Genomic DNA, 20,589 nt, shown 5'->3' with positions numbered 1-20,589 from the left:
TAGTTTGCTGAGACATTTCAGTGAGTTCATTGGATTGTAGCTTCGGTATTAGCCATGTATTGAGCAGAGGAATCTGCAATTTTCAGTGCCATTAGTTTGGGTTTCATGGAAAGAGCCGTATACTATTAGATAGGGTAGGAGAGCACATACCCTCCTTTCTCACCTATGTATCACACTCGTCTCATGGCCGTGGTGTTGACTTTTAGGAAGGGGAGGGTTACTTTTTTTTTTTTTTTTTCTGGAAATTGCAGGAAATGTGACTAAAAATGGCTATTTAGGAGCAAAGTGTATTTGAACTTAAGCAAACCACAAGGAGTTGGCTGCCTTGTGACCTTCCAGGGGGCTCCCGGCACTGGGACAGGCACTGCATAATTAGTTATCTTCTCTTTGGGGCCACTTCGGCAGGGTTTGTCACAACTCTGCGTGTCTTGTAACAAATTTGCCTGGCAAAAGTAACTCATGGCTGGTTGTGGTGTTGTGGGTTTTTTTCCTCCTTTCCTCTTTTACCTTGCCTCCTTGTTCTCTTTCCCTGTTTTCCTGATGTGGACTGCAGGTGTGGGTTGCTACAAGTAGGAGACAGAGTCCTTTCTATCAACGGCATTGCAACCGAGGATGGGACTATGGAGGAAGCAAATCAGCTTTTGCGTGATGCCGCGCTTACGAACAAAGTGGTGCTGGAGATTGAATTTGATGTTGCAGGTATGTTGCCAAGGGAATTGCTGCTTCTACCAGGAGGGCTCTGCTAGTGCCTTTGCTAACCCATAGGAGGGACTGTATTCACAGAAATACACAAGGTTTTTGTGAGAGCTCAGAGGGAAGAGTGAGAAGACCTTTTCCATTTCTTGTTGTTCTCTAATGTGCCCCGATGTGGATGCTCCTTCTTCTGATCCTTTCATAAATGCCTTGTGTGAGATAAGCCTAAGGACTCGATGAAGAGGCCACATGTGCTTTAAGTATTTGGCCATTAATATGAATAATATTGATATTAATTTATGGCCATGAAGCAAGGAGGGAGCCAAAGCTATTGGCTGGGGTTAAAGTGCAGCTTTGTATTCAGAAGACCAAAAAAAAAAAGAAACTTTTTTTCCTTTTACATTGACAGAGCTGCCTCAATCTTGAAATACAGCGTGATGTGAGCACTTCACCTGGTGTTCAGAGCATGTATTTTTAATGAGAATCCAAATTTTAACCTTTTAACCCAAAGAAACCATCCATGCAACTGAAAACTCTCTTTTTTCCTCCACTTCTCTTTTTTGTCTGTTTTTGGTTTTACAGAGTCTGTCATACCCAGCAGCGGTACTTTCCATGTTAAATTGCCCAAGAAAAGAGGTGTAGAGCTTGGAATTACAATCAGCTGTAAGTATTGCTCAGACTTGCACTAGCAGTTGCAAGAGCCACTGCTTTCCACCCTGGCGCATCAGAGGGGCCCAGCGGAGAGAGATTACGTGGGGTTTCCTGGTAGTGCTCACAGTGCTTGTGATTTATCCCAAACCAAATTAGATGCGTGGTTCCTGCCTCCACAAGCTGCCAGCCGCAGAGAAAAGTGGCTGCGTGAAGGATAGAGGCAAAGGATGCATCTCAGCTGATCAGTTGGTCTGTGTCACAGGCTAATATTGTAGACATTTATAATATTATACGTATATAATTATACAGTATACTAGTAATATTATTTTTATTTCCTTGCTGACACTTTTATTATGTTCTTTTTTAAAAAAAAATTGCCTGGGTCTGGTGGGACCCTCGCAGGGAGAGGTGGAAGGAGGAGAGCAAGTGTCAGGTGAGCTCACAGCTTGAAGGGTGGAGAGGGGAAACTGCCAAAAGAAAGAGGAAGATGAAGAGGGTGGCAGGTCTTAGGCCTGGGGGGGAGGCACTTTAAGGAGAGGAAGGTGCTGGGCAGACTTTGCTGGGGTTTGTTGTGTTGATTAACCGCATCCACGGAGGAGGAGGTGCATGTGCCAGGACTTGGTGGGCACTGAGAGAACAAGACATAAACCTTCTTCTTTCTTTTCTCTCTTCTCTGCACACTCTTGATTAATTATCTTTCTCTTCTGAAGCGTATTTTTCATTTAAAGACCTTTTGGCCTTGTTGGAGAAGATGCTGTAAGGGGATGATACAGGCAGATCCATCCTGAATTTCTGGCTAGCTTGGGGTGTTGTTACGCCTTGCGTCAGTGAATTTTTCCTTTATGGCAAATGTAAGCATGTGTCACGTCACTCATCCCTCTTTCACTGCTGGGTAAACTGAGTTGAATCATCTCAGATTTGCCATGCCCAGAGGCTGCCATCACCTCTCAGCTGAAACAAAGCAGCTTGTGAGGCTGCAGTAATGGGATCTTGCGTCTAAGCCCTCAGGAGTGCAGACCCAGCTGTGTCTGGGGAATGGAGTTGCTGGGGACACTTTAAAACTAAGTTTCATTAAAATAGATAAGCTATTTGCAATTACCTCTTGGCATTTACAGCATTAGTTAGTGAGTTAATTGGAGGTGTTCTGGTCTAAGTGGGGTGATTCTCAGGGGTGGCTTGAGCATCGACAGGATGATGGCTTTGCACCCTGTGTTATTTCTTCTCCCTCTTCCCAGCTTCTCCTATTTGTGCCACAAGGTTAATCCTGAGAAATGACAGCACAGTATTTAACATTTGGCTTGCTAGCAGTTACTGCCTGAAGACATCAAAATGCTTTCCGAAAGCAGCGGGGTACCTGTAACGACATTTCACTGATGGGCGAGCAGGGTCCGGTGCAGCAGCCCAGCCTGTGCTGGGTTCCCAGCCTGCCCACTGCGCTGGCGCTGCACTCACAGGTAGCAACCTAGGACAGTGGATCTGGCAGCAAAAATCTTCTGGCTTGAGCATGGCCAAGGGTTCATCCCATTTAGGCTTCAAAGCTTAGTTTGTATCTGGGGCTGGAGAGCAAAATGAACCTGCGAGTTGCTGGCAAGAGTATTAGTTTTTATTTGAAGAGTCTCACTTAAATGAGATCATCTTCAGATGTGCATTTACACTTCAAGCATATTTTTATTTTGAAGATGTTTTCATTTGAGATTTGTTTAAAAAATTGATTTCACACGCTTTTTTGAAATCACCACTAAATAAAAAGAAACTAACCCCTGAGTTTTAAATAGTTAGATACCCATTATCCAACTACAAAGCAGTTTTTTAACAATATAATAGATTTGATCTTTTTGATTGTTGAACGTGTTTGCAGGACGTTGTTTAAGTAATGCAAATGCATAAGCTTAAGATGTATTTCAGTCCTTTGCTGAGTCAAAGCCAAAATTATATTTACAAATGGAGCAAAAGACAGCCATCCAGAAAATGTGGTGGCAAGGATGAAATGCTAGTTGAATCCTAATTCTGTTTCCCTTTATTAGTCTGTATAAGCCTATGTCCACATGACCCTTAGCAAATTAGATCATGATTTTGTCACTCTGACTCTGACCAGGCAGATAAATATACCAGTTTCAAACATTAAAACCAAAGCAAGCAGCCTTATGGTAACTACCTCCTGCAGAGACATGACGTGCATGTGGGAATGTGATGCAAGCAGCAAGGGAAAAGGTAAAAATAACTGGTTTGCTCAGTTCCTCCCATTTCTGCTGATTTGAATGCATGTATAGAGCTAGAAAAAAGCTTTTACAACTTCCCTTTTGACGCGGAAAAGCACATAACTACTGTTTCAAAGTAGCGGACTTGGTTTTCTGGCCTCTCACATTGATTCCTGTTCCTTACTTTGTAAAACTGGGGCAGGTTAAATAGATGACAAGCTGGATGGGTCAGTAGATGTGGCCACAGAAATGGATTTGTTCATAAACCTTGTGGTCCAGCTACACTGTGGGTGAAAGATGAGTTGCTTTCATTGAGTTTTACCTCTTGGCTTCAGCAGGCACATCTGTAGTTAATTCCTCTGTCTAGGAAGGTTTGCCACAGCCTTCTTACGTGGGCAGAAAGTGTTACGACCTCATCAGAGGAGCACTACAGAAATAAAAGTGATCAAGTTCTTGCTGTGCTGTGCCTCTCAGAGCTAATCGGGAGATGGGCTACATAAAGGGGGGGAGAGCAAGATTCTTGATGGATGTGTTGGAAGAAATCGTGTAATGGAGCTGACTGCAGGAGGAAACATAAATCTGCTGGAAAGCCTCATAAAAGGGCTGAAAACCCAGGAGGTTTTTGTATGAGGGCAGGTGCTGCTAGTCCTGGGATGAACATATAGAGGGGGTCTGTGCTTGCTCCTGGTGAGGGGCAGATGTTTGCTGAGGGCATTTCATCTTCTCCGAGGTCTCAAGGTTTTCCAGAAAGAGAAGGCTTGGGCTGGGCAAGCCCCTGGTTGTGGTCTGTGCATGCAGAACGGTTTCTTCCTCCTGCGCAAACACAGCATGGCAAAGGGATGCAGTAAATTAAGACACATGATGTCAATATATGCATATAGCATTATTTCCACTTCTGTTCCCTGAAGGATGAATAGGAAACCCAAGGGGTGAGTCTCTCACTGACTCTGATTTGTATTTCTGTGGCACCTTGATGCCCTCAAGCCTCATTTCAGTCTCCTGCATTTGCTAAATGAAAATTAGCAAAGCAAAACACCAAAGCTGCCTTGGCTGCACTGCTTCCGTGGGCTTTGTCCAGGGGTGAAGGGACAAGACGCCAGCAAAATTGCTCTCATTTTCTCCACACTCCAGTGCCTCAGTTTCTGTCCCAGGGAGAGGGCTGCATTTGTTTGTAGAACAGCTGCTCCGATTGAAGAGCCAAGCGTGCACTCCTGCGCGGCGTGGCTTAAGGAGCTGTGTAGGCTGTGAAGCTCACTTGTCTGCAGGGACCTCTGGGGTGCTCGGAATGCTGGGGATGCAAAGATGTGCAAAGTGAGATTTTTGACATATGGATGTGAAGATTTGGCTCTTGTTAGCCTGAACAACTCATCTCCATTAGCAGAACACATGCCTTAAGTGCTCTGATCTTGCTGGCTGTATTCCGTTCTAATGATACAGTTATGCCTTTGTAGGTTTTCTGTAAATCTCTTACAAATTAAAATCTCCAGCAGCGAGAAGCTAATAGTTGTGCATTCTTGTAGGTTCAATACCTGACATCTTAAAATAAGATATGGATTTGTTTTTAGCCTCTGGAAAATGATAGTTGATTACACAAAAGATTGCTTTTTGTGGTGCCTTTTTTTTTTTTTTTTGGTATGTTTGTTTGGGGGTTTTTTGGTCTGTCTCAAATACCTTCTCCAAGGGCTAGTTGTGAAATTTGCTGCAGGGTACAGGTGTGTTGTTGTTGCTGTTTAAACAAATACTGAAATCACCATTCACTTTAGATATGCATTAATGCTTTTTATAGCATGTTTATCAAATTACCTTTATATATCTCAACAAATCAATACCTGTGCCCTTGACATGAAGTACTGCAGATAAGGAATAGGTAGTATATCTGCTTCTGGGTGATAAAACTGGAATTTGGGTAGATAGACAACTTTAAGTCGCTTAAGTAGTGTAGTCACTGTCCTAGCGAGAAGATGGATCTGTGAGCCAAGCCAGTCTAGCTTTGCTGGCACTGGATTAACCGGGGCCATGCCACCGGCCCAGCAGAGTGTGTCTGCAAGTGGCAGTGTGCCTGGCAGCCACACGTGCTGCCCCCTCACTAGCATTGCGGATTCAGCTAAGATTTGCAGCTGATTCACTCTGGTGCTGTTACCCAAGTGGGATATTCTGTCCCGGTTTTGCTACCAGATTTTGAAAGGCAATAGATCTGCAGTGGGGCAAATACGCTGCTGGAGGCACTGATAATTCATGCACCTGCTGCTAAAACTAATGAATGATAGAGGAAGAAGTTGGGTACTGGGGATTTAATTTTCACTGCTGCTTTTTGCAATCGATTCTGATTTGCTTTTATTTCTCTCCTCATTCCTTAGCTATCCTGAGATTATTGGGTTTCTGATTTTGTTTATTCTTTCCCGTTTATAAATGCTTGCTTTCTTAAATGTATTCTTATGGCATTATTACAATTTCTTTAATTACACGTTGGCAGAGTGCTGCTTTGGCTTGGTCAATAACAAAGGGCATTTATAATGGGTGGATGTGTGTAAGATATGTGCTTGTGCTCCTTGGAGGGGAATAATTTACCAATACGGGTCATTATGCATTCTATTAAAAACACAAACTGGACATGTGTTTCTAGCCTTGTCATCCATCACAGAGTAAACACCGAGCAAGCCAGAATCCCAGCAGAGGTGGCGAGAGACTGAAAGCAATTTATAAAAAGTAAATAATGGTATTGATCAATTCACCTTTTTATCACTGCCCTGTCACCGCTGCCAAGCAGTGTTTTCATTTTGAGTTTCTCTCCCACCCCACGTTTCTACCTTGACCAGTTGTTGATTTATGGAGCTTTCTGTGGATCACTGGAGCAGATTTAAACTTTTTTATACTGGCAAACCCACCAAAAATACAAATGTATCTGAAAAAGAGCCTACTTCCACCTGAAGTGGTTTGCCCTGGCAGATGGAGGCCACAAGCAGAGCACCTGCCAAGAGAGATCATGGGTTTCTGCACACCAGCTTCTGTCTCTGTGGCATGATCCATCTCTTCCCTTGACTCCTTTTGCTGCCATCTCCATTTTACAAATGGGAAAGCAAGACCCAGAGGCAAGGCTGGGCATCCGAACCGTGTCTTCCTGCAGCAGAGTTACCAAGGCAATGTCCTTTGAGGACATCGACAGCAGAAATGAATGGACAAAGAGGCTATGCTCATCTGTGCAAGTATCTGAACTCCAAAGACCACAGCTCTAATAAAATACTAATGTAATTTAAGGGCTTTTTTAAGTGCAGACAAATTAGAAATGGTTTATCCAAAATCTCACTAGAGATCTATATAGCTAATGCCTCTGACCTAGACTGAGCCACTACTTCAGTGAAAGTGGAGCTCTCACCTGTAGCCAGGCAGCTGGTACACAGAAGCATGTTGTCACCCTGTGTGAGCAGCCCAGGACGGTTAAAGATGTGGGTACCATGGTGGCTGGGGCAGTCAGGAGCAGCCTGGTCCCAGCTGATGGGCGGAAAGCCCAGCTGGGCACTCTGCTGGGGCTCCAGGAAGGGCTTTGGGGTACCAAAGGTGAATTAATCAAGTTAGTAACTACTGGTTACTAAACTAACAGCAAGTGACTGTTCTGTGCTTTGAGATTTCATTATATTAATTTTGTATCTTATACCTCTTGAGAGGGAATAATTATTCACTAAGTCTCCCTAATCATTTGTAGATGCTGACTAATAATGATGGTTTTATAAAGCCTTTCCATTTTATGCTGTTCATTTAAAACAGAGAGCCATCATCTATTAAAATTTGGGTACTGTGGTGGTAGGGACAGTTCTATGCAGTTCTACATGGCTCTTCCATTTAACTAAAGTCTCAAGAAAATCTGTTTGGAAAGCACAACTTCCAAAAAACCCACAGATCCAGAATGATTTTTCCTTAAAACTTGCTTTGTTTCCTAATGGACAAAGCACTTAGTTTGTCACCCTCGCTTCTGATGCGGGCAGTTGTGCTGACACCAACTGTGGAGCTGCAGAAGGACGAGGTCTCGCTCTCTGCTTGGAGCCTGACTGCGGGCAGGATCCCCCCAGGTGTCTCAGGGCTTCTAAGGCAAACACTGAGATAACACCATCTCTGCGGAGCTTGAGGCATGCTGTTGTCTGTACTTGCTGGTTTGTGGGGTTTTTTTTCCTCTCCCCCCACCCCCCTTGCTCTTTTGAGTGTTCACGGTCTCTGGACACATTCCAGCTGTGGCTGGGTCAGGTTGAGAGACAGCCATCCCCAACGCACCACCAGGGCTGGGGAGATCCTTCCTCCCTAACCCCTTTCTGTCATGCTGCTTCTGCTTTGAAACTAGTAAACAAACCTTGCAGTGAAAACTATTTTTGCTAACCTGGATTGTTTTGACAGAACCAGGCTAGGGTGTGATTAAATATGCGGCGATGCCAGCCCGAACCAGGGCTCAGGGTGTGCTAACAGGGTTTCCCGTCACTGCCACTCGGACCACTGCTTTCTACCCCTCTCTCAGCTGTAAATACATCTCCTATATTGAAAAAGAGAACAGAAATAGTAACAACAGGGTGCTATGTCTCTGTACCTTGTGCTGTTAGTCCATGGTGTGTGGCCTTCTCAATCAGAGTGGGGATTTCTGTGTAGATTTTAGCTGCTGCACCCCATCTTCCCTCCCACTGCTCAGCTCTGCCCGGTGTGTGTCAGTCTGTCTGCTGGCTGGTCCGTGCTGTGGGCAGGTTGAACACAGGCACAAACCCTTGGTGAGTCTCCACAACCCATCCACTTCTCTTTGACCTGCGGCCGCAATCTGAATGTGAGTGTCCAGACCAAAAGTGCCTGACACCGTGCTCTAGTTAAGCTAGGGGGCAAATTATAGAGTCATTTAGGTTGGAAAAGATCTTTAAGATCATCAAGTCCAACCGTTGCCCTAGCACTGTCAAGTCCACCACTAACCGTGTCCCTAAGTGCCACATCTACATGTCTTTTAAATACTTCCAGGGATGGTGACTCAATTACCTCCCTGGGCAGCCTGTGCCAGTGCTTGACCACCCTTTTGGTGAAGAAATTTTTCTTAATATCCAATCTAAACCTGCCCTGGTGCAACTTGAGGCCGTTTCCTCTTGTCCTGTCGCTTGTCACTTGGGAGAAGAGACCGACCCCACCTCACCCAGCCTCCTTTCAGGCAGTTGTAGAGAGCGATACGGTCTCCACCGAGCCTCCTTTTGTCCAGACTAAACAATCTGGCTCAATAATTCTTCCAGGCTCTCTATCATTCAGCAGTGGCATTGCTGTGATTATCGCAAAATCAGCCACACTCTGCTCTCACTGTCTGACTGAACTTCTATACTCAGCCCTTGCTCTGGCTGAGATTGGCTGTCTTTTTGCTCTGTTCGGTACAGAAGGTTCAGTTATATCTGGGAGAGGGTATCCTTGAAGGTGATGGGTTAGCACATACGTTTTTAAATCTCAAAAATGAATGCAAACAACAGAAAAATCTAGAGCAGAGGGGTTGGTGAGAGGAAGCACCTATTTCTTTACGTCTGACTTTCTGGGGCTTTCTGACTGCTGTTCAGGCAGGTGGATCTCTTTGTGGTTGATGCCATATACCTTACAGATATTTTAATCTCTGACCTGCACTGGATATGTTCAGATGCTGTGAGTTTCTTCCTTCCCACGCAGTTTTTGCTGAGAAGCTCCATCAGCTTTAAATGAGACGATCAAGGCAGGAGAGAGCAATGCGGCGTGAAAAGGATGCTCGTGGCATATGTTTGGTGTGTGAATGGCAGAGAGGTCAGGAGGCTTTTCAGTCATAATTCTCTCTTGGATTTCTCAAGAGAGAAGCAGTCTTGCAGACAAATTTTAAAATACAAATGCTTCCAGAGATGTGTACTCACATCTCTTGTGGGCTGAAAAAGTTATCAGGGTCGGGCAGGAGAGAAGAGTTGGAAACCACCCCTTCCAGCCCCAGCGTGGAGACCAGCTCTGATTTATCTGGTTGTGTGATGAAGTGGCCTGGGAAGCTGAACCAGCTGGAAAACAATGTTTTATCTGATTTTTCCTGGGTGGTTTTCTACCTGGAAAACTTCCCAGCACACTTCAAGAACACAGAAATATTTATATTAACCACCACACTGAACTCTAGGTACTCCCTAGGTAGCAGTGCTAATGCCTGACTGTTGCCACAGCCATTGACTTGCTGTCTTGTGCCAAGAGATGTAGGTGAGTGGGTGTTTAACAGTGCTGGGGCTGGGCAATTCCACCTTTTCCTGCTGGACACCACGTGTCCTCCCCTTCAGGAGGAATCTGAAGGAAGCAGCTAGCTAACTTGGGCAAAGGACAACCCACAAACTTTGGCAGGGATTTGCTTCCTTTTTTTTTTTTTTTTTTCCTGATGCGCCTTTCAGAGTTCAAGCGTGAAGCATCATTTTGCCAAAGGAATATAAATTCCCTTTCCTTAAGACTCCTGCTCCCCATTAACCATCCCCATGCTAGACAGCAGACTCAATACCAAGCTTTATACCCATGTGTGTCTTTTGCAGCTGCAAGCAGAAAGCCTGGGGAACCTTTGATCATCTCTGACATCAAGAAGGGGAGTGTAGCACATAGGTGAGTGCAGAATTTCCCAGCTGCCAAACCCATTGCAAAATGTCTGGCCTGGTAATGAGAGTTAAGACGAAGCCCAGGCAGTAGCAGTCAGGTCTGGATTTTACCAGCATCCAACAAGATCTCAACCCTAGAGGTGTGTCTTAGACCACAGAAGGGCTTGCAATAAAAACTGTCTGGACTGCAGCATGTAGAGTTGAGCTAATGGAGAAGGCGGCCAGGGCACTGATTCAGATGTCTGCTGATCCTATGGGAGATGGATGTTTAGCATTTAAGAGCATGTGGTAAAGGGCTTCATATATCCCGTAAAGGGCCATGGTTCATCAGGTAGTTTGCCGTGTCTCAGCTCCTACTCGGAGTGAGTGAATTGTGGGCACCGGTGGAGAACTGTGCAAATAACTCAGCATTTATTGACTGCACCTCTGATCTCAACACCTCATAGCCAGGCTAGTGCTGCCAGGGGACTCATTTCTAGGAGTGCTCATATAGGAGTTTCCATAAAAGGTAGACTACCTGTCAGTTAAACTTGGGGCATTTTTCAGTGCTGTAGGTTACCCGGGCTGTGTATCTAATCCTTCTGCCGTGTTCCGTGTTGATGTAAACTCTATACAAACTTCCTGCCTTTTAGTTGCAATTGTGCCAGACTCCATTCAGGGTTGTTTCCCAGAAAAGATTAAGGACAGGAAAAAGTTAATACTGTCACTGCCACTGCAGGACTGAATGTGTCGTGGGATCTGAAAGGCAAATACAAATGTACTTTTAGTTTTCTTTTTCTTTCCACGTAGAACTGGCACCTTGGAACCGGGGGACAAGCTGTTAGCCATTGATAACATCCGACTCGACAATTGCTCAATGGAGGATGCTGTGCAGATTTTAAGGCAGTGTGAAGACCTGGTCAAATTGAAGATTAGGAAGGATGAAGATAATTCTGGTACAGAAATCCTGATGCAAACTGGTGCCTGTCCACTGTAATGACATTTCCCAATAGGTAGTGCAAACTAACAAAGATAAGGGCTGCTGCCTGTCCGGTTACCACTTTCCAATTGATTATAGTCTATTTTTGTTATTCTGCCCTTAAATGGAGTCTGGAAGGTTAAAATGCTCTTTGGTATGAGCATGGCTGAAGACCTCAGGCTTTTGCTTCTAAATGCTTCAAGTCTTTCCTATGACCTCTTTTATATGGCTAATTAAAAAAATTCAGCATTCCCGTTTTCTCTTTCAGATGAGCAGGAGACAACCGGTGCTATTATCTACACAGTGGAACTGAAGCGATATGGTGGCCCCTTGGGAATAACCATCTCTGGGACGGAGGAGCCTTTCGATCCTATCGTCATTTCAGGCTTGACTAAACGAGGGCTGGCAGAAAGGTGAGGTTTGGGGGCAGAGGGGTTGAGTTGATGTGGGAAGGGCTCTTGAACTTTGCCAAGTTTCCTCTGCTGTCATAAACTCTTCTTAGGTGTTTCAGTCTGCTAAAAAGGAAAGGTGCTATGAAGGTACCAAGCGCTGTGAAGCAGGTGGTGGGACTGTGCTGTTAGGGCAGCGAGAGAGGCTCAAAGCAGGGCACTGCTGGAAAAGTCAGATCCTGTGAGTCAGCTGAATGCGGTGGCCAGGGACATGTGTTTGTTGGCTCCACTTCTGCAGAGGTGCTGCCTGGTCTGTGGTTTCTCATGCACATCTTGCATGGGGACAGTGCCCAGCCTGCACACTAATCCACTGTAGCCTCCTGTCCGGGACCTCACCTATTGCTAAATCATGGCTCACAGCCATGACAGTGGCATGTCCTGCTGAAACTACAGATCTCAGGGGTCTTCTGACCCATCCTTCCTGGTCGGTTAGTCTGTTACATGTGGAGGTATCTCAGTGCAGGGCTGGTGTGCCTCAAGCAGGAGATGTTTATACTGCATAAACGTAGGTGCAGATTTACCTTCAGCAACCAGGGAGGTTGACTCTGTGTGTGCATGTGTCTGACTATATGGGCATGCGTGGGATTTAAAGGATCAGGACGTTGCTGAGAATACAAGGTAGAACTGAGTCATACACTGTATCTTAATTAATCTGTCTGTACGGTAACTGTGACTTGTAAATAGATCGTTTCAGCAGCCCTGACTCATGCTTCTCATAGGGTTGCTTTACCCTGTGCTGCCGGACAGGCAGAACAGCAGCAAAAAACCCTCGAACAAATAGGTGTAAAGTGCTAGACCTTGGGGAGGTTCGACTGCAGATCTGGCCTTTTGGTCTTTCTGTTTCAAGGCCACACTTCTTGGCTGGACTGTAAAACAGCTCAGTGCCTCTTTCTGCATTGGGTCCCTGGCGCTCTCAGCATGCACGCTGCTGCACATTTCCATTGCTTCCCTTTGGTACAGAAAGCAGAACAGCAGCGTCTCCCGAGAAGTGAGGAAGAGGGATGGACTGAATTATTAGTAGTTCTTTTCTTTGGGGATTTTATATCACTGCCTGCCGCTGTAGGGTTTAGTCTTTTCACAGAGTACCAAGGCTTTTCTACATAGCAGCTCTGCACTGTACCTGCAGCCCAGCATGAGAGAGGTTAAAGGGCAGAAAGCCCAAATGCTGTCAGGTGTCAGAAGACAGCCTCACACCCTTGTTGCTCTCGGTGCCCTTTGCCGTGCTGTGGCTGCTCCTCCTTCGAACTCGGATACACATCAGTGACTGCTCCACGGAGAAACCTAGTGCAGGCAAGTGCTGCAGTACTATTGAATTTTGATCAGGAGCTGGCAGGCAGTAAGGAATGAAAAGCCTTTTGAGAAGAGCGATGGAGCCGTTCTGCATGTTCACCGCAGCTGACTAACAAATAACGGTGCCTGTGCAGAGGAGCAGCATGGGGACAGAACAGCGTGGGGATTTCTCTGCGTAACCTTGGCTCCCTGTAGGGAGGATGAGGAGCACTGGGTTGAAGGCTGCCTGCAGGAAAGGTGTATTTTTTTCTACTGGGAGTAACAGAAGGGAGTGGCTTGACCTTGTCAAGGGAAAAGGGACGGTCCTAGCATTACCCTAAATTGTGCCTTTCCTGCCATCACTACCCTGTGAAATTCCCTGTGCCACAGTGCCCTTAGTCAGGCTCTGAAGGTGGGACAGGTTTGTGAAGGACAAGAATTTAAACCCAAATCTGTGCCTGGCTTTTACTGGAGCACAGGACAGGTTTCAGCAGCACTGGCACAGGGTGAACCAGATCCCAGCATCTGATAACAGGGACGCACTGGCTGCTCTCGCAGAGGCACAAGTGAAGGTCTGCACTGCAGCTTGGGCTGCTTGCGTGGCGATGGGGAAGGCAGGGTGTCCTCTAGGAGCTGTCACACGTCTATCACAGCGAGTGACAGGCTGCCTAAGCTGAAAAGGCTCCAGATTCAGATGACTTGGGTTTTATCTTAACCTTGAACATTTTTCTCCTTGTACATGTCTGATCTTATAGAAACCTACAGAGGCAGCTCAGGCTGTTGGGATGGTGTTGAGCCGTGGCTCTCTCCCGTGCTAGTCTCCGTTTCCCCTCCTTCAGTGCCTTATAGGTGGCTTTAGCCTGGGCCATGGGACTTTTTTTTCCTTCTTCTTGGGGTTGGGAGTGTGCCTGAATGATACCGTTCAGTTCTGGTCGAGGTGTAATGGTTCTCCAAGAGCAGTTCTGGGCTGTTGCTTGCATTTTGAAGTGCCTTCCCAGCTTCCTTTAGTGCCACCTGGTCAAGTAGGTGCAGGTGGCTGCAGAAAGGTTTTGTCCAGGAGTGCTCAGCATCAACCCATGTTGGCATGGGGCAGAAGGGATGGTGGCCTTGCCAACGTGCCAGGTAAATACCTACCATGTGCATGCAGCTACCTCTTCTCCAGTGCTCGCTGGAAAGTACCAGCAGCCCCTTTAGCACCCTACAACTTACCTGCTGCTCAGTTCTGCTCTTGCATGTGTCCTCTGAGCAGGAAGGGACATGGAGCTTGCAGATCCTTGGGCTGATTTGTGTTTGAAGTAAATTAAAGACTGTCAGTGATGATGGAGGGGCACAAGGGTCATTAGCTAGAAACAGCTTTCCCTGTTGCTCCCACTTGGCTTCTGTCTGCTTGTCCTCACAGGGGTGCCTGGAGATGGACGGATGAGAGGACTGGACTCTGATTTACTTTTTTCCTCTTGAAGAAAAACACCTGGCTGAATGTGACCTTTCTTTTTAATTGTTTCTGTATTTTTCCCTGCCGAGGGACTTTCATAGTTTTTGCAAAGCAGTCATGTTTTCAGAGGTGGGCAGTTAGGCTGGTGCCTCGGATAGGAGACTCATCCCTATGCTGGGTTCAGGGCTGCAGCGGGAGACCTCAAACACTGAACCACTGCAGCGAGCAAAGGATCGCATTTAAACTGCTGGCAGTTAGGCTTGGTTGGGTTTTTTTTGACTATGTAGATGAAACTTTTAAGACAAATACTCTGGTTCCAGTTTGATACATAATTTATGTGAATGCACAAATTTTCCCTGAGGGCTTTTTCAGGCTGGTTTGGGTGGGACAAGACAGACACCTAGTGGCTGGTGGGGCCGGCATGGCTTTGTCCAAACGCATCAGCCCCAGCAGAAGCAGCAGACTGAACAGCCCTGCCTGCTGTTTGGCTACATTTCCCAGTTTGATGTCCTTACAGTAGGTATTTCACGGCAGTGTGTCTACAAAAGTTTCATATTTTGGGCCACAGCAAACAGCTGTTTTGCCTGTGACAGTATATCAAATTCTAGTTCTGCAGGAGCAGCCGTCCAATTTGGAGATGTAACGTGAGAGAGGCACCTGGCCACGGACAAAAAGATACTGCAGTCCAAATTGGCATCTCCTCCTGCCTCGATCACACAGGTTCCTGACAGCAAAACCTGATGGCACTGCTGGAGGAGAAGAGGATTGCTGTTCTCCCTTGTTGATGTTAGGGAGCTGGAGTGGGACTGTGGTGACCTCTGTCCAGCCAGCAGCGAGCACGAGCTCCTGCCTTGGCAGCCGGCTCTGGCGATGGACACATCCCATCCTGCCATCCTGCCTGCTCTTCCCGGAGCTGCTGCGAACACTGGGAGAGGTGAAGTGAGCCCCTGGCTGTGGGCAGACACAGAGGGGAAGGATGGAGAACGGAGAGAATTGCTGTGACTTGTTAGTTTGTTCCTGACTGTTGCTGAAGCCTGAGGATTTGTTCAGCTGAGAGCAGCAGCTAGTGCTGGACTGTGGCTGTGCAATAAAACACAGTAACCTCTTGTAGAGCATTGGTCATGATGGAGAAACTCACAGTGGTGTAGCTGTATAGGGGCGAGCTTTAAACATGTCGTGAACTGATCTGCAGCTGGTTCAGCTCATGTTCGCACACACAATCTGCATTGGGCCATTTTGGTTTTGTTTCTTTTTCCATGGGTTTCTAGGTTTGTCTCATAATTTCTTTCCGTCAGTGTGAACCAGCCCTTCAGTTCTGTGTGGACATCATGCACTGGAAATACTTGTGGTTTTCATGTGTAGACCCCCTTGCTTTGAAGAGTTTTGACAGTAAGATGCTCTGCAGTCCCAGCCGGTTCCTGAGGGACCTGGGATCCCAGGAGTGCATATGTTACTGTGCGTATTTCTATGTATATGAGCAGGTGGAAGATGAAGGGGACGCCCAGATTCCTGGTGGTGGTGAGGAAGAGGAACTCATGGGTATACAGCATAACAAGGGGAAGCCGAGACCTATTTGAAAGTACTGAGAGTTAATACGCTCTTGCTTCGAGCAACGACTTAATGGCCTGTCTCGCAGAGGCAAATTGCTTCTCTGAAGTTTCTAACAGCGCTTTTTCTCTCCAGAACCGGAGCCATCCACATCGGTGACCGGATATTAGCGATTAATAACGTGAGCCTCAAGGGCAAACCGCTGAGCGAAGCCATTCACCTGCTCCAGATGGCGGGAGAGACGGTCACTCTGAAGATCAAGAAGCAGTCGGAGAGTGAGTTGGGGAGCCTGGGTTGGGCTGGGGGGGTGAAGGCACAGCCCAGCAGGGACCCTGGGCAATGCAGCAGGTGCTGCTGCAAGTTTTCTTTCATGTGTTGTGGAAGGTGAGATGAGGCAGCGTAGTCGAGGTATGGGGGGACAGGGGGAAAAGGTGGGTGTTTTTTTATCTTCTGCCTCACAGGAGAAACAAAAAGGCAACCCAGGGGCTCTCTGTGGTACTGGCAAGAGATTAGACAACAGGTTTATTGGCGATCATTTTTTCTTCAGATTGATGCTTTGCACCATCATTCCCTGTCTGTGTGGGCATTTCACACAGAAGTGAAGCAGAAGTTGCTTTTAAAAATAAATAATGCAGTTTTTTAAAAATATAACTCACCAAAATGAGCAAGGCAACTCTGAGCTGGTAGAATTCATGAAAAAAAAAAAAAAAACAACACCACCCCAGCTTTAATTCAATTTTTGGAAAGCAATTGGCAATAAATCTTTCATGCCCCCTTTCCTGGGTTTGGGTCCTAAGATCATCTTTCAAACCATCTACCTTCACTCTAAAGATCTCCTCATTTCCCTGCTGAGCTCCCTGTGACTTTAAAGCTGTTCTTCTTGACATATCAAAGACCAGAAGTATACTTAGTACAGGCAGGCCACTTTTTGGGGGGACAGAGGGGGGACTGGCGAAACCAGGAAACATGGAAACTTTTCTGCCCGACTGTATAATCACAAACAGGCTTTTTCATCAGGTTCAGAAAGTAGCAGGGGTATTTTGTCTGCATTTCTGTCTCTCCCCACACCCGTTATTTTCTGTCCGTTTATGTGCCATGCTTCTGCAGTCTCTAGATCTAGTTGGACCTACCGAGCCAGTGGCCCACAGTGCTATGGCAATGAGAAGTCAAGCGATAAAGCTCTTCCCAGCAAGCGTGGCTCACGGGATATCTGTCCTGCATCTGAAAAAGTATCATCACTCTGAAACATGGCATTTCTGTGGACCTCAAAGCAGTTTGAAAATGTGTGGCAATGCGCCTGTTTTACAAATGGAGGAAGCTCAGGCAGGGAGTGGGGACTTAGCAAATAGAGGTAGAACCGGGGAATTGATTCCTCTTCAAGAAACCCCAGTCTTGTTCCCTGCAGTCAAGTGTCTTGATCCTTGGTCTGAAGCACTTTTTCCGCTCCCCTCCCCGCTGACACTTAGCATTGTCACAGTCGCTTGCTGAAATAATTGATATGCAAGTGCCAGTTGGAGACTTGTTAATCATTCTGAGAATGAAGCAGGTGTAATTGAAATTTCAAGGTAATCTTGAGTTAATCATGGTGAGCAATCTTCTGAATGCTTGGAAAATAGGGACTTTCAGGACACTGGGCTTTGTCTGGTAAAATAATCTGTCCTCACTGACAAATGCAGACTTTCAGAGGGCTTTTTATCCCAGCCTCTGTGAGTCAGAGATCCAGGGTGTGGATGGCTAACAGGGCATCTAATCAACGAGGACTTTAAAATATTCCGTACAAAGAAATGCTTGTGCTGAGAAACCATTCCTTGTATAGCTTTTGCCTGAAAGGGAGTTTGATACAATGATAATAAGGGTCTATTAGTACTAAAATAATGAAAAGGAAGGTCTGAGCTTCATCATCCACATTCAGCTTTCCATTTTCCAATCACTAATCAGGGGAAATTCAGCCTCAAGATACCAGGCGCAGGAATTCCAGTGTTGTTGTGAGACTGCGTGGCAGACTCTGGAGAGGTGGTGACTAGCCTTGAAATTGATACAAGGTTGTACAACCTTGGAAGGGAGCTGTAACTTCAGCTGCGGTACTTCGGGACCAGGTTGCATTGCTATTGGAACCGCATTAAAACACCTGCTTGTAACAGCACGTTTGCAGCCAGCACCCTGACTAGGTGCTGCTCTCAGTAAAAAAGAGACTCCCTGAAACCAGAGAAGCTGCGGGCTATTGCTTGCAGAGGCCAACACTCCTCTGGGCAGGGCTGTGTGGAGGGAGCTTCCAAAGCACAAGAAGATGTGTTCGTGAATTGAGGTTAGGTCCCAACTCTCTCATATTTGGGAATCCTCAAATCCCCGTGGTTGCTCCTTATATTCCATGTGCCAAAAACTCAGAAAGGCATTTTTTTTTTCTTGATTTAGCTGGAGATAAGTGTACTGCTACTGCATTAAATCCTTTCAACTGCATTGCACGGGCCTTTCTCAGCTACTTCAAAAGACTTGCGGTACCTGGGCTTGCTCCCGTGTCAGCATAAGCCTTTCCCTGGGGCTTGCTCTTCATGCCTGCTAAAGCAGCGTGTCCTGGTTTCAGAGTCCTATCCCAAGAAGTCGGGGAGTATCAATGAAGTGAGTGACCCAGAAGATGAACTGACGGACTCCCAGAAAACTAGCAAGCTGTCTGAGATGTACTCCACCACAATTCCTAGCGTGGACAGTGCTATGGAGTCCTGGGATGGCTCTGGCATTGATGCTGGGTATGGAAGCCAAGGTAAGCCAAGGTCGTCTTGTCTTCGGGGTCTCTGGGCCAAGGTGAAGATAGGCAGAGCCTCTGAACCTGACTGGAGAATGAGCTTGAGCTAAAGTCTGTGGTCTGACCACATTTGTATGGCTTCTTGCTTCAAGCAAGGAACAAAATGTATTTTAGAATACACTCATGCGGTGCTCTGAGTTGATGTGTCTGTTTTAGGTTTTTATTGGCACGTTTCTTCTTATATGGCATCATACTGTTCACAGCATTTTCAAAACCATTATAGCACTTTATAATTCACATAATCAGAGGAAGTATTTGCTGGCCACGTGTCTTACAGAGTATTTGGTCCATGGCTCGCTCAATTCTCCAGAGGCGCTGTGTAGGACATATTAATCCTCTTCAGGATGTTTTAAAATCCACAAGAATGTCTTGTGACTAGAAGCATTCACTTAACAACATAATTAAGGTAATACTACAAGAAAGTATCTCTAACTCTCTAGTGAGGGATCAGATGAACACATGTTTTTGAGGCCAGGTTTATTCAGCTGTGGCTTCTGGCAGACACATGGAATTGGGATGGAGGATGCTCTAGTCATGGGAATAGGTTTTTGCTTGGAGAAAACCACTGGAAAATAGTTCTTCCAGTTCAGATTTAGCGACGTAAACTAGTACTAGTCTGCATTGAAACAAAACAAAACCCTGAATCACCTCCGCAAAAGGAAATTGGTGAAAAAAACTGCTGTCTGGAACAGAATGTGAAGACAGGGAGGGATGCTGCAGGAATTCTCTTGCAAAGCACCTTCGGTGTGCTGAGGAAGGTGTGTACCTGTGCTCTCTCTGTTCAGGCTTAGAGAAGTTGAAAGGACAGCGCCGCACAGCTGTCTCTTCCATGATGCCTGTGTCTTCCTTCAGCCTCCGTTGGTCTGAAGTCTTAATTTGGGAGTGCAGTTGGGACTGGAGGCTTCATTAAGGAGGAATCCCCTGGCCTTTATAATACTGCAATCCTTCTCCATCTAATTGAATGTTAACACAAGTTGGACACTGGATTTAGCAAAGCAATTGCTTTTACTGGTAAATTGAGAATGAGTAATTGAGCACAGAGCCCCAGGGAGTGGGTCTGATGCCAAGTTGCCCAACATCCACAGACTGCAACTTTGCTTCAGGGGCTTTCTTGTCTTCCCTGGTAAAAGCATTTGGCTGCATGGTGGTGTGCTGGTGTTGCCTGGGAAGAGGGATGCTGGAGGGTAGAGAGGAGGACACACAGGGTCACCCATGGGCTGAACAGGGAAGGCAGAATGCAGGGAGACCTGGGATGCACAGATCCTGGACATAAGGGTTTACACCCTAAATGGAGAGCTATAGATTGGGCTTTGCTGCCTTGTAGGTTTTAGGTTCATCCACAGCTTTAGGAAACCACTCAAGGAAGGGTTTGGGCAAGGGAGCTCTGCTGGGCCTGGAGGGAAGGTGCCACCAGGTGGCTCTGAATCCCAGGGATCCAGCACATCTCCCTGGAAGGAAGAGGTCAAACCAGTGGCACCCAAGTGACAGCTCTGCAGATGTAACCCTGCGGTCCGTGGCGCCCTGTGCCCAGCCCACAAATGCTGCCCACCACAGGGACCTGCACCAGGGGCCGTGTTCTGCTCTGGTGGGCAGCGAATGTCCATCGGCTGTAAGGTGTTGGCAAGCGCTGTTCCTGGGCTCTCTCCAGAGCAGTCTAACCTTTAAAAACTCACAGAGGAAACGCTCAGCTAAGTGAAATAACAGGCCTTGGCATTTTCAAAGAAAGTGCTGGCGTTGTCTTTGGGTATTTCCAGTGCTGTAGCTCATTGCGAGGTCAAGTCTCCCTTAATTATGTGTTTCTCTGATACCTCTTCCTGTTTGCTTGGCACGGCGTGTGATGGGAGCATACGGTGTTTCTTGGAAAGACTGTAAGGATTTCTCTGAAACATTGAATGGGCAGCAGGAGGTGGGCAAGGGACTCAGGAGATTTGTTTCCACTGCAGATGGCAGTGGAACTGAGGAATGCTCTGTTTTGGAAGGTTTCTATCCAGGCAGCTCCTCATGAGA

At 46.5% G+C, this 20,589-nt stretch overlaps 1 protein-coding gene across 5 annotated transcripts in view; it reads left to right on the top strand.

The window, feature by feature from the left end:
- Positions 1-20,589, top strand: part of GRIP2 (glutamate receptor interacting protein 2) — a 293,641-nt gene that overhangs the window by 255,176 nt on the left and 17,876 nt on the right. For all 5 annotated transcript variants that reach the window (XM_080385611.1, XM_080385609.1, XM_080385610.1 and 2 more), the window contains 7 exons: positions 554-699; positions 1,276-1,356; positions 10,067-10,133; positions 10,916-11,061; positions 11,353-11,497; positions 15,918-16,057; positions 18,364-18,540. In XM_080385611.1, coding sequence (XP_080241737.1) covers positions 554-699; positions 1,276-1,356; positions 10,067-10,133; positions 10,916-11,061; positions 11,353-11,497; positions 15,918-16,057; positions 18,364-18,540 — 902 coding nt within the window. The remainder of the gene's footprint in view (positions 1-553; positions 700-1,275; positions 1,357-10,066; positions 10,134-10,915; positions 11,062-11,352; positions 11,498-15,917; positions 16,058-18,363; positions 18,541-20,589) is intronic.

The sequence above is a fragment of the Falco punctatus genome (genome assembly GCF_963210335.1).
Source record: "Falco punctatus genome assembly, chromosome: 4".
NCBI classification, from domain to species: domain Eukaryota; kingdom Metazoa; phylum Chordata; class Aves; order Falconiformes; family Falconidae; genus Falco; species Falco punctatus.
Note: the sequence above shows the minus strand (reverse complement) of the source record. Positions and strands in the feature narration are given on the sequence as shown.